The 14,999-nt window shown below is 41.2% G+C and overlaps 1 protein-coding gene across 1 annotated transcript in view; it reads right to left on the bottom strand.

The window, feature by feature from the left end:
• slit2 (slit homolog 2 (Drosophila)) overlaps positions 1–14,999 on the bottom strand; it is a 503,804-nt gene that overhangs the window by 472,621 nt on the left and 16,184 nt on the right. The window contains exon 4 of the mRNA XM_068037597.1: positions 7,955–8,026. Within this exon, the coding sequence (XP_067893698.1) occupies positions 7,955–8,026 (72 nt within the window). The remainder of the gene's footprint in view (positions 1–7,954; positions 8,027–14,999) is intronic.

Consider the following 14,999-nt stretch of genomic DNA (forward strand, 5'->3'; position numbering starts at 1 on the left):
GGTATGCTGTGTGAACAATATATCAATGCAGAGACTAAGCAATTTAGAACAGGGAAAAAGAAGAAATATTGCGCGTAAGCTAACTGCATTGACAAAAACTTAGGAGGAGGTTACCTGCCCACCAACTGTGAGGAAGATTGAAGTATGTGAATGAAGAGGGGCTAATAGTAAACCAAAAGTGAAGGAGGAAAGGAATCAAAACTGGACATTTCGAGAGATGGTTTTAGTTCTGATCTTTGTTTCAGCCTCTTTCTACGCAGTGCAGTTGTGCCCCAATAGAGAAACAAAGAACACAACTTATAATACCTAAGATATATTTCAAAAATCAAACTGAAATGAAGTAGTAAAACACAGACTGCGTTAGGCTGCTTCTATTTAAAATATATTTTTTTCTCCTCCACCCACCTTACATTCACACACATTCAAACAAACTGATTTATACAGACACCCACAACACACGCACACAACACACCCCTCTTGTTCAGAACACACATCAAAAGAGAAAGAAAATCTTTCCCCAGAGCCTCCCCTATTTCACTTAAATCAGTATTTAATCTCCTGTGGTCTTGTGTGGTTCAGCTCCAAGTATTTGGAAATATTAAATTAAAGAAATTACCACTGGGCAAATAATCATGCTGAAAAATTACTTTCCTGTTTCTCCATTACAGTACTACACTGTAAATATGAATGAGGTAGGACTCAGCACTACCGTGTACTGAACAAATCACTTACCAATAAAGAAAATTAATACCTACTCCCAATGCCCACAAATCAACATGGCAGCCAAGAGGTCAAACATAAACATAACACAGACATCCATTTAGTAAAATTACTCTTTTTGCACAATTTTAAGCCACAATTCAGAAAATTTTTCAATTATTCTCTGCTCTCCTCCATAAAATCTTCAGAGTATTCTCTGTTGTAGAGACATATCAAGAGCATTATTATATTGCTTATTTTTTTAAGTAACTCTGAGAACACGACATATGCTGCAGAAGTTTCATCTGGTTTCTAAGAAATTGTCAGCACTGACAAGAAACACTGGCCCTTTCTCTTCTGTTCTTCTCAAAATGAAGGGCTAGATTGAATTATTTTTGCATGCATCAACACATGGAGCAGTTTGTTCTTTAGCTACGAAGTTTGACATACATCAGGCTACTGCACAAAGCAGAACAGAGTATCCACTGCAATTGCATAATGGTGCACCATACAGACCCACACTGATGCAGAATTTAGCCCTTTAATGAACCAGGTGAATGGAATTTTTTTGAATGAGAGCCAAATGGGTATTACAGACAACATCTCAGATACCTCCAACTGTAATAGTAACTATAATTGGCAGTGTTAACAATATTGGCTGTAGTACTAATTCTGAGGAAATTAAAATTATGCATCCTATAAAAACTAAACAGGTGGAATGTGCAGCCGGCTGGTTCGAAATATCTGTATGTATTAAGTCTAAACACAGGCACTAAGAATTTCCTTAAGGGTTCTCCTGATCAGCCACTGTAGCTACGAAGGGTCATTTTAAAATGATATATTTTTTCTTTGGGGTCCCAGTTTGGAAGGCTGGGTGTGCTTCTGCTGCTTAATGGCATGGTACACCTGGTCTCACTAAACATACCATCGCCAACCTTACACCAGGTCCCTTTGAGGGCCAGTCACATGGAACTCCTAACATAGGATCACCATCCTTGGTTCCACCCCTTCTTATACCATTGGCCTTGCTTGGGCTGTGCAGAAGCTCTAGCCCCAAGAAGACTGAGCAGGAACTCTGGTGTAAGATCAAGATTCAAATAAGGCAGGTCCCAGCCAATGTTCGCTTTAAAATTTCATTGTTGTGAGAGGCCAGTATTTTCAGTGCAGCCCCTTAAAATTCCTTTTGCACTGCTGCGCAAATGCAGTATTTAAGTGGGAACAAGGCCTGCATCGTAACTTCCAGGCTGCTGCACTGTCGCAAATGCACAAAGCTTTGCAGGAACATTGACCCCAGTTTAAAGTTACAGCAGGAATGTGTTGGTAGGGCTGTGGATTTGGTTCTGATTGTCTTTTAATAACATAGCGAATTTCTACATTTGGTACCACTTGGTCCTGCAAAAGTCTTTACTAATGGAAAGTAGCTACTGTGCTCATTGAAATCTCAGAGTAAACTCAGAAATTTTCCCAATATACATCTACAATTATGCAAACAGCGTGACAAGTTCACATAGACCTTTTCTATTAAAAATGTAGACATAGGAAACAGTTTAACATGACAACAGGAAGTCAAGTGGTGCAAACAACAGGAAGTGCAGCAGATATATTTATATATATATGTATATCAGTGCTGTGTGTGGGAAACTAACTTGAATTCATGAGTTTTCTTTTCACAATCACTGCCATCAAATTTGTTAGAATTCTTTATTGTTATGAATGCCACTATTCAGATTCCAGTTGCCAGCAAAAGCCATGTTTCTATTTTCGACTTATGCCAACATGAAGAGGGAATGGAGTCCAATTATTGGATGAAGATGGACTTTGGGCTTTATGATATTAGCACAGAAATATGCTCATAAATGTATCTGCTAAAATTGAATAATGTGATTTCATCCCATCATTTGGTTTGTGCAAATTACCACCATAAATTACTGGTCCACGTAAAATCTCACTTCTGGGGCTCTGGATTTCAAATCGCATACATCTGATTGTTATCAGAGCAGCAGGATTGGCGATTGGAATGAAGATGTTTGTACCTGGACTTCATTGCGATACACAGCCAGCATAAGCTTCTGCTCCGCACTCCAGGCACACAGGTCTAAAATGCAGCACAGCACCTGCGATGCAGACTCTCTAGTAGTCATACGCACCATCATTACAGCGTACAGCCTGCCATCGGAGACTATCAAGGGTAGTCCTAATTATAGCTCAGCAGGTACCTGGGGTTAAAAAACAGCAGCACGGTGAGTAGTATAAATTGTGCTAATGATATTTGAATTGGTTTCCTAGCCCTGCAAACACAGCTGTGACTATACTACTGTTACAAAGCAAATACCTTGACCTAAGCATGTGATGCTTCCAGCCTGTATAGCTCCCTGAGAACAGAAGCCACACAGCAGATAGTAAAAGTGGGGAAAAAAATCCCTTGGTTGCTGTTAGTGACCAACTGCAACCAATCATATATATTTCACATGCCCAGTTTCTCACATTGTTCATCTGTGCCAAACAGACAGATAAGTAACTATCCACCAGTAATTATAGACTATTGATAGGATTGCATTAAACAGTTTGATACACGGAGAGGTGTCACTCCACTTAAACTTTCACTGGTGCACATGCACAAAGGGGTCAGCCTGTCAATCATCCCCCAGTCTGTGATTCAGGGATATTTTCATAAAAAACTAAATAACTCACTAGTGACTGGAACAGAGTGCCACAAAATGCTAATCATTCTTGGCATGCAGAGTAGAACCTGAGCAAACATTACTGGAGACTTCGATGGACATGTTTCCTTAAAGAAAATGCATTACAATTTGTGTTGTGTTATCTAAGTTTTCTTTGGCACTTGTATCAGCAGTCTGCAAAGTGTTTCAATTATTCTGAAATGGTTTTATTTTGAACAGCATTTCACACTACAGTGGATGTTCAAGTTGCTGATTATCAGTATTATTATAATTTTCTATGCCACTTAAGCTGTTGAATTAAAATCCATTTTACACGAGGTTAAAGAGCAGAGCATATGACAGAGAAAATACAGATTTAGTAAACTAAGTATAAGGCATTATTTATGAAAGTCTGCATTAGCCACGCACACACACAGATGCTTGACTTCACAGTCTGTTCAGCAATAACCCCTGGGCAAGAGAAACTTAATATTACAGTTTCCTTTTTGTATTACATTGAAATCTCCCAATTCCCCCACAGCAGTCAAGTCTCTGATATCATAGGTTCACATGGGCTAATGTTAATGGATTGGTCCTTTCCATTGATAATTGGGCGTGGTGTATAGCGGGTGGCCAATCAGCTCCCGTCCATTTTCCGCCACTACTGAAAGTTAAGATCAGCCCCAGGGACATGTGCTGTCGCTATGCAGCCAGTAAATCTCCATCTGTTCAGGCCCTGACAAAATACTACAGATAGGAGAAAAATAATGCAGATGCTGGAAATCTGAAATAAAAACAAAAAGTGCTTGAAAATATTCAGCAGGTCTGACAGCATCTGTGAAGAGGCAAAGTTAACATTTCAGGTCTGTTCTGATGAAAGGTTACTGACCTGAAATGTTAACTCTGTTTCTCTCTCCACAGATGCTGCCAGACCTGCAGGGTATTTTCCAGCACTTTTTTGATTTTATTACTATAGATAGGAGTCATCCTTATTGGACAGGGGTGTGAGCCAGAGACAGGATAACAACAACTGCAGCCCCAATTTTCCAGCTTGCCATCCTGTCAAGAAGGGCTCCACTCATGGAGCACAACTGTACTGAATATGCCCTTATATGGATATTTTAATCTTTCTTCAAAACTGGACAGTAGGTCTTGTCCAATGGCTCAGCCAACAATGTAAATGGATTGCCACACTGCATGCTGGCAGTGATGCTTCCCACAGTCAAAAAGCTCATCAGCACTCAGTATCTGGACTCTTGTATGAAAAGTGGCTACTTTGGGAAGATAACAAATGCTGACTGGCACCTGCAAAACTGTTCCCCAGCATCAGCCAGCACCTTCAGATTGGCAATGACTATAACAATTGAACCCAGTGCTGTGAGCTGCTCTCAGGGTGCAATGAACTAATATTCATTATCAGGGGAAAACTGGAGTCAATTCAGTTTGTGTCAATCTGAACTAAGTGAATTTCTTATTGGCTCCGCCTGCAGGAAGTGCACATTCCATTTGCCAACAAATAATGTGTGTCAGAGCACTGAATATATGGTAAGGTATATAGATGTAACTGATTTCTCACAAAAATCACCCATTGACATCAGCAGAGCCAAAGACTAAAATTGAGTTCTGGACAAACCAAGAGCAGGGTTTTTAAAAATAATTTTTAGTCTATTTGAACCCAAAATGATTCCTATAGGTTACCCAGTGCTCAGACCCGTCATTAATTCTGTCTGAATATAATTAAACTCTGGTCATGGAAACACTGCTACTGAAAGAGGAACAGCAGGATCCAAGACTGCTTACTTATTAACGGCATAATTGTCACTAACAGTGCATTACAGTGCTACACAGCCATGTAAGATGCAAGCTCTGAATAGGCTACCAATATGCATTTTGGCACATAAGAGCTCCATACCGTGCAAGACCTAAGGTTGTGAATGGAACTACTTCTTTCTGAGTTAAAGACTGTCTACATCTTTGAAAATTAAATGCAGTCAGAAAAACAACACCATACAAAACACTGTTATCTTTTGGGGAAAAATATGATTCATACAAGCTTTTGTGGAAATATAACATACTGTACAGCAGGCTGCCTTAATGGTAATTCCCTCAGAGAAAACTGTAACTTCAAGAGGTAGAATGTAATTTCTTTACAGTAGTTCAAAGTTTAAAATACCAATTGAAAATGTATTAATTATTTCACTCGGCCAAGTAGTACATTATTTAAGGACTGCCGTTTACAGTGTTCCTATTTGGACAGCAATTGAAAATTATAATCAGCAATGCTTTATTAATCTTGCAACTGCTATTGAGGCAGAGAGCTGAAAGACTTCATGCACCCTTCTCAAGCAATGGTGAGAATACATCAGATTTGGGCATGCACAATTTTCAGTAAGGAGGTGCAGTGAATGATGTTGTGGCAACTTTTTAACAAATAAAATAATGCAAAATATTTGCAATTACATGGTGCTTTATCACATTGAAACATTGAAATGTTTCACATATATACTTTCGGAGTGTAAGTAACCGTTGTTATGTAACCAAATGCAGCAGCAGTCTTTACCAGCACCATCCGTGAGCAGTGATAAAGTGAATTACCCATTAACTTGTTTTTATTTTTGTTGTTATTAGTTGAGGGAAGAATGTTGGTCAGGACACAAGGAAGGTTCCACTGCTCTTCTTTAAAGCACTGCCATGGGATCGTTAACATCCAACTCAGCAGGCAGCAGGGGCTCAATAACTCATGCAAAGGACAGCACTTCCAACAATGCAGAGCTCCTTTGGTAGTATACTAGCGTCTCAATGTGGATTGTGCACTCAAGCCCTTAAGTGCTGCTCAAACCCACATCTTTCTGAACTAAAGTTCAAAGTGCTAACAACAAAGCCAAGTTGAAACATGAAATAAGATTTGAATATTGTATCTCATTGGCACATGTGCCTTGTAAATATTGCCATAGGCTCTATGGATAAATGCAGTGACCCCCACGCTGAAAAGGAATGGAGGTGGGAGATGGGCCAATGACACTGTACTGCTAATTCTCTTACTTTCCTTATGGCGTGGTTCCCCATTGAAGGTGGAGGTTTAGTGAATTTGCCAATTAATGACAAACTGCTCATCAGTTTTCTTGAAACACCATGAATAGTAAACTCCTCAAACATGATGCTGGAGGTCCAAATTCTCTCTTCTTTTTCTCAAGCATTATCAGTAATAAGGACAGAAAGATAAACAATAAGCACAAAAAAGTTCCACTGATACTTGTGAGCACAGTCTAGTTGCACAGACATCTGATATCTTAAGAGGAGGATTTATCAAATTAGATCATGCTAATTTAATACAGACTGATCGAAGTCAGTGCAAACAGATTCTTTATCGAAACAAAAATGGTTCAGAACTACTCAGTCTCAGTATTATCTACAATTAGAATCCAATTATTTATGGAAGAAAATCTCCTTAAAGCCATTCCAACTGATTTTGCACTATGCTGATGAACTGCTAAAGTTGCATGTGCAAAATTGATGTTGGTTTGATATTTACATTGATCTATATTAATTTATAAGTACTTGAAGGTATCACAATCCACATCAAGATCAATCTGAAATTTTTCATAAGAATGCAAGATTGGTGGCAGTCTTGCAACAAAATGCACATGTATTATAGTTCTGCTTCAAGAAATTCAAAAACCAAGACCACTCCTGCTTCACAGAACTAAGAAATAGGAACTGAGATGATCAGTTCTTTAAATTCCACTTTGAGTGGCAGCACAGTCGACAGGATTATTGCATCTGATAGAGTGAAACTTTGCACCTACAGTCCTTCTTTGTCAGAGGAATCAAGTTACTTTTTGCACAATTACTCATGTTCGAATTAAATGAGGCCCTCAGACATAAACCACTGACATTTCATCACAACTCGCTATGACAACTGGACAACTACTTCACATTTTCAGCTAATATTCATGCATTAAGCAAGTCAAAAAAAATTAAATTCCATAAACTGAATGTCAGGATTTCCATCAACACAATGAAACTAAAACGAATCCCAGATTCATTCTGAATCAACTCACAGTTTTGGAATACTGTCCCATTAGGCATGTAGAGTTCCAAGTAAACTATAACTATGTGACATCATACCAGACATGACCTTCCATCCTGCATCTTTCTGAAGCTGCTCGCTTCTCAATGGCTTTGGAATGAACTTTTTCCTTCTAAATTACCATCAGGACTGCATCTGCCTGCTTCAAAGTGCCTGAGGATAATTCAGAGCTTAAGCTCTAACTTTGATTTATGATTTGTAAGAAAACACAAAGCAAATTATAACTCTATCCTACAGGTTCTCTCAAAAAAATATAGCTGTAAGGGCTTTAGAAAAATTGTGACAATTAGGCAAAAATAAATACACTCTTCAGATGGCAGTATAACAAATATCTATAATTATACGGCCATTTGCAACATTAGGTTGGATTGAAGCGTGAGTTACCAAGAATCAAGCTGTGCTGATGTGGTGCAATTGGTTCAGGAGTAGCTACGCAGTACTGAAATCATCCAGGTGTCTCTATTATTTTCAAATTTGATAGGTTTAAGGAAACCTGACTACTCACAGTCTGTAGAGCTTCGGAGTTCCCAGGAAAAGCAACTCTGGCAAGACCTGTAGATTGTTTCTATTCAGGCGGCTGCAGAGAGGCAGAAAGTAATAAAGAGAAAGAGTCATGAGAAAATAATTGCACAAAAATTTCTCCCCTCAAGGTGCTAATTCAATAAATGTTGTGTACTCTCCAGTGCCCTCATCTAAGTGATTTCCTTCATTTTTGAACCTAGAGCAGAATGGCTAAGCTTACAAATCCCATACTTCAGCGCAGAAGGGGCACCAAATCGAAGACTGGGCTACACGACTGTCGCACCAATTCACCAATCCATGCTCCCTTTCAGTGTAGCTCCGTGGTGGGAATGAGGGACTGGTGGATTTACCTCAGATGTCAGAAGGCTATTTGACCACGGAAACATCACTGATATCTGATCGTGTGCTCACAATCCTGAGGATTGGTTAACAGACAGGAAGCAGAGAATGGGCATAAATGGGGCATTTTCAAGTTGGCAGGCAATGAATAGTAGGGTGCCGCAGGGATCAGTTCTGGGGCCTCAGCTATTTACACTCTATATTAATGACTTGGATGAAGAGACAGAGAGTAATGTATCTACGTTTGCTGATGTTACAAAGCTTGGTGAAAAGGTAAGCTGCGGGGAGAACATTGAGAGGCTACAAAGAGATACAGACAGGGTCTGTGAGTGGGCAACAAGATGGCAAATGGAGTATAATGTAGGGAAGTGTGAAGTTGTTCACTTTGATCGTAAAAATATAAAAGAAAAATATTTTTTAAAAGGTGTGAAACTGGTAAGTGTTGATGTTCAGAGAGACTTGGGTGTACTCGTACAAGGAACGCACAAAGTTAACATGCAGGTGCAGCAGGCTATTAGGAAGGCAAATGGCATGTTGGCCTTTATTGCAAGGGGATTGGAGTACAGGAATAAAGAAGTCTTACTAAAACTGTACAGGGCTTTGGTGAGACCGCACCTGGAATACTGTGTACAGTTTTGGTCACCACATTTAAGAAAGGATATACTTGCACTGTTGGCAGTGTAGCGAAGGTTTACTAAATTGGTCCCTGGGATGAGGGGGTTGTCCTATGATGAGAGGCTGATAAATTGGGCCTATATTCCTTGGAGTTTAGAAGAATGAGAGGCGATCTAATTGAGACATACAAGATTCAGAAAGGGCTTGATAGGGTGGAAGCTGACAGATTGTTTCCACTGGTCGGGGAATCTAGAACACGGGGACACAGTCTCAGGATAAGGGGCCGATCATTCAGGACTGAGATGAGGAGAAATTACTGCACTGAATGTGTTGTGAATCTTTGGAATTCTGTACCCATAGGGTTGTGGATGCTCCATCATTGAATACATTTAAGTCTGGGATTGACAGATTTTTGGTCTCACAGGGAATCAAGGGATACGGGGAGCGGGTAGGAAATGGAATTGAAGCCCAAGATCAGCCATGATCATACTGAAGGACGGAGCAGGCTCGATGGGCCATATGGTCTACTTCTGCTCCTATTTTTTGTGTTCATACATAGATAATTTTCAGCAGGACATAGGCAGTAAACAGGCGTGAGGACATTGACTAGCATTTCCTTTACTGAGGCCAAATATAGAAACGTAACTACTGCTCAGTTGAGATCAATGAGCTCCACACAAACAAGACTGCATGAAAATTGAAGAGGAAAAGATACTGCATTTTAAAAATTCTTGTTAAGTACTCAGAGGCATGCCAGGAGTTCCACTGTCTCATTTTCATATAATAAGAACATTGTGTTTGTTCTTAATATTCTTCATATGGTGCCTGTCAAAGGCTGGCTTTGTGTGTTTATTAAATGTCCGAGTTCTAATGGACACAGGTGCTACATATGCATCAAATGAAACATGTGCTACATATTTAGCCAGGGTATGATAACAGTTTGTCAATTCCACAAGGTGGTCCTGCAGTGTTTACCCAAGACATTACAGAATGTTAAAATGTTCCCTGTAGATATGCAGTGAGTCAGAAATCCGCAAAGTCCATTGAGAGGTGTTGAGAAGCGGAGCTAATGAGAAAGTGAAACCTGAACAATTCTTTCCTTATGTCCCCTTGTGAATTGCACTTTATTGTTTTTAACCTACTCAATAACTTTCACATATTTATTGAAGGCCCGCTAATTACATCAACCTTTCAGTTACTGCTAACTTTTACATCATTGTGTAAGAAGAATTCGTAGGTTTAGTGCTGCACTGTTGTTTCAAAATTGTGATTTGCTTGTTCTTTGTCAACAAATCAGTCTGCTAAAATTTCAAAAACAAACATGATTTTCCATGCATCTGGTTTCAAGGCATTTTAAGTTAAATAAACCTCTCTTTTGGGATGGCCCAAGTTGTTCTTAATTCTCTCTTGATCATGATAAGACTCCACAGCATGTGACTGAACCATTCATTCAGATAGTGACTTTGCAGTCATATTTTCACTGGCATCTCTGTGATTGATAGCAGCTCGATGTCTGGGTTACAGCAGGAAAGAATCAGCCACAGTGCCTGTTAAGGACCTCTATCCAATAACCCCTGTTGAAAGTGTGCTTGGGTGGACTCCAATTGAGGACAGGATCAGGCTGTGATGCCTTCCTCAGTCAAACAGCTTGACAAAACTCAATGTCTAGGCTTGAGCAGGAAGGACAATCAGTTACATAATATACTGGTGAACTCTTGGCACCCATGAAGTGTACCTGAGCAAGTATCAATACTTTCAGGAGAGGAGAAGGGGAAATTATTTGGGGGTGGGAGGCAGGAATATCTGGAATTATAATGTGAAAAATAATTCATCATTTTTCTTTTTCTTTACAGTGCGCATCTATTCAAACCATGTTTGGAAACTATGGGGCCTTTCAGTCTTATACTTCAGACAGATGACAGCTACTGTTTCTGTGAAATACAGTCCAAGCATTGTCGGCTGATAATAAAAGTGGTGATGGAGGTGGGTGGGGGGGGGGGGGGATGGGGGGGAGCAAGAAACCAAGTGTGTCTTTAACATTTAGAAACATCCGTTCAAACTGGCTTCTCATTTTAGGAGAAAGTAGAAGGGCCAGCATCCAGCAAACATTATCACAAAGAAACAGTGCAAAACAGATGTGGGAAAAACAAACAGCAGCTTGTCATCTGAATTGGTAAAAGGTCCTGCTCAATGCAAACAGACTCCATTCCTCACTTCAACATCAATAGCTATAAAAAGGTCAGGCAAAACCCAACCCAGAGCAAAGGAGAGACACTGAGAACTCTGCAATAGTAGTGGTTTCTGCATGGGCAGCAAGAAACTGTGTTAGCAATGGGGAACGAAAAAAGCCTTTTCACTGTGACATTTAAGCATTAAAGACAAAATGAGCTAAGAAGCTAACATACAATTCTCAGTGCAACACTATTTATACAAAGGTGGAACATGGCTCCAACAACTTGACCATAGATCTTGTTACTATTGCAATTATATATATATTAAGATACAGTCAATCCACTCTGTTACATTGCCTTTAGATGCTGCAACAAGACATGTGGTGACAAGAAGTGTGTTATACGTAGTGCGGAGGGACTGGGGCTGTATGAGTGTATTTACTCAATGTTAATGGTTGTGTACATGATCCTGTCCCAATGGGGCAACAGTATCAACATTCATGTTTTTTTGGAGAAAATGCTGAATTCGACAAACATTATGAGAAAACAATCTTGTGTACCACTTTGGATGCAATACAGGTTTTTTTTACAGGCAGTGCTATCATATCATCAAATAGCTTAAGTTCTCACTGACGACCAATCTTGCTCTGTACAATGTGTCATCAGATAATTGTAAATCTGTTTATAAAGCCAGGTGCTCCTGAGTATACCTAGATACTCATTAAGTAGGAAACTGGGTCAAATGAGAAAAAAAGTGTAGGTCATTTATAATGTTAACATTTTCGTTGTTTTTCTTTCCTTGAAATAATTCACAAACCTGACTGTGAACAACTGCTTCAATGTTATCTTGATGAAGAACATAACTTCACGTTTTTAAGCCAGCAATCTACAACCAATGTAATTGCACAGGACACTGTTAGCTTAGCAAATTATAAAGAAAAAAAAGAAAAACTTGCACTTATATAGCACCTTTCACAATATCAAGATGCCCAAAAGTGAATTGCAGCAAATGATGTGCTTTAGAAATGTAGACACACGCTACTCTAATGTAAGAAATGTGGCAGCTAATTTGTGTATAGCAAGGTTCCACAAAAAAAAATGAAATAATGATCAGATCATGAGTGAGAAATTGGGTTCATTAATGTCCATTTTTTGGGTGCTATGAGTGTGCTCAGAGCTCCAAAATGGGATCCATAGTATATGCACACTTGTGGGGCAAATTGTGCTCGACACCATGTTGGTGCACCATTAGTGCCTGCAATGGACATGTGCAATGAAGTATGCACAGCTGGTAGATCTGTTGATGTAATGTTGATTTGATGCCAGCGGTGCAATTTTGCAGTTCAATGCTCTAGCCAACACCCTCTCAACCTCGCGCAGCTGAGTACATGTTTAGTAGGTATTGCTTAGATTCTACACATTTTGGTGCTTTCTATAGTCATTACAAGTTTCAAAAGTTTACAGGGAGGGGTGTGGCAGGTGCTAAAGGAGTTTTTGCTGACTTCAATGTTTCTGCACAAACCAGTTGCGATCAGACACAGGTACCCTAGTAGGCATTCCTTGTGGAATACAGCATGACTTGGAGAATGAGGGCACGCAGAGCAGGACAAGCTGCTCGAAGGAGAAGGAGGAGGGGCAGAAGGGCCATATCTGCCCAAGGTGTTCAGGAAACAATTCTCCTCCCTGAACCTCAGCGAGGAACAATGTGTGTGACATCCTCATGAAATTTTCCACCTGCTGCAGCCATAACTGCAAACTTGGAGCAGAGCAAGGACAGCACGACCTTTTATGCGTCTGATTCATTCCAGGATGGAGCTGGAGATATTTGCAGCATCTCGCAGTATGCTGTCCACTGTTGTGTAAGGAGGCTCTCTATTCAAAGAGAACTAACTATGTTGCATTCTCTCTTGCCAGGGAGCAGCAGGCACAGCAAGCATGTAGTTTCGCTGGCTTTGTAGACACTACGTGCTAACTCTCCCCTATACTGCAACCAAAAGGGATTCCAATCCTTCAATGTCCAGCTGGTTTGTGACCATAGGCAGTGAGTCACACAGGTATCCTGGCAGCAATCATGATGCCTTCTTTCTGCGGAAGTCCACTGTGCCAGCTGCATTTGAGTCACCGCAGGAAACCAAAGGGTGGCTACTGGGATGATAACTACTATTCAATGAGAAATGGCTCATGACTCCGCTGTGTAGTTCATGCACATATGGGCAGCATAGAAACAATGAAAGCTATGCTGCCACATGAAATGTAATCACGCAGACTACTGGCATGCTGAAACAATGCTTCTGCTGCCTGGATCACTCTGGAGGAGTGAGGTAGACGGCAGCATAGTGGTAATGTTACTCAACTAGAGCATGGCTACCCGACCCGAATCTGAGAGGACCTGACGACATGTGTCGGGTTCGGGTCGGGTTGCTCTTCCGTGTCTGGTTTTCGGACTCAGGGCGGGTTGGGCTGGGTCCAGGCCCGGGTTGGACTCACACAGTAAGTATTACGTTTTGCTCTGCTGGGAAATTGAGTTGAGTGTCAAAAGCTGAAAAGCCTACCTGATCTGGGAGTCCGGGACATTAAGGAGGGAAACTCCGAGTCTGCGCAGTGAGCATCTCTAAGACGTCATCGCGCTCATGCTGCAGCTTCCTGCAGATTTGGGATGGGAAGGTAGGTACAGTGAACATTCCGGTAGTTGGGTCAGGCTTGGGTCAGGTCGGGCGCGGGAAAAGATGGAGGGACCCGGGCCGGGTTGGGCTCGGGTCCGATGTGGTTCTGTCGGGTTTTTTACCTGACCTGAGCAGGCCTTTACCTCTGGGGTGGTGCCTCAGTAACCCTGATAATCTGTTGGAGGACAGATTGCTGGATTCCTCGGACACGCTGCAAGGCCCTTTGCACACTATAATCCATAGCCATGATGGCAACAGTCTGAGCTTGCATGACAGCAGTCTGAACTTCCATTGCAGCACTCAGACATTGGATGGTTTCTGCTTGTGCTGCAATGGAATCTGAGATATCAGCCATCAGATGCTGCATCATGTGTGCGAAAAAAGTTAGCCACCACTTCCATGCTGGAAAGGATGGTCTCCAAGTTCTGCACAAAGTCCTGTGCCAAGTCGATACTGGACTAATTGCTGTCACTCTGACAGGCTTCCCAATCCACCAAGCATTTCATCATGCATACCCATCAGTGTTCTTCTGTAGGCTGTTGCATCAAAGTGCTGATCTGTGTCATCTATAGTGTGGGATCTCAATCTCTGGCAAGCCCTATCCTTACCCCTGCCCTAGCTCTAGCCCACTGATGTCTGGTGTCTCACCACATACAGATCCTGCCTCTAATCTATCCTGTCAGTATCTGAGCCGGTGGCTGCTAGTGTGAAATCAAGTGATGGTGCTATGTCTTCATTATCACTCTCATTTCTGGTCACATTGCAACTCTTGGGTAACTGAAAGGAAAAAGGCACTAGGGTAAGATTGTGGTGGGCAGAGGGGCACAGCGTAACTGGATAGAGAGGTGCATACTTAAACCATCTGCAGCTTGTAAATCAGGAGAGATTGTGGGATGAGGGAGAAGTGGGATGTGAGCAGGAGGATTAGGTGTGAGGATACTGTCATCTTTGATGGTTTCAGCCCTGCTGCTGGTGAGATACTCAACAATGGGCATCTTAATAATGACAAGCATCATCTCCTCCAGGACATGCAGGCACACCTCTTCCCTTCTGGTTAGCTCCTGCTGCCTCTCATTGTGCGCTATCTTGTTCTGCAAGAGAGAGGGAAGTTGGTCAGTATTGTGCAGTTTGTTTGGCTGTCATGGTTGAATAGCTGACAGTGTATGCATCCTGAGAGATATGGGTGTGAGGCTTGCAGCAGCCCTTAGTATGTGAGGCTGAGGTGAAATAAATGAATGTC

Source organism: Heterodontus francisci, chromosome 1, assembly GCF_036365525.1.
Source record: "Heterodontus francisci isolate sHetFra1 chromosome 1, sHetFra1.hap1, whole genome shotgun sequence".
Taxonomy (NCBI): domain Eukaryota; kingdom Metazoa; phylum Chordata; class Chondrichthyes; order Heterodontiformes; family Heterodontidae; genus Heterodontus; species Heterodontus francisci.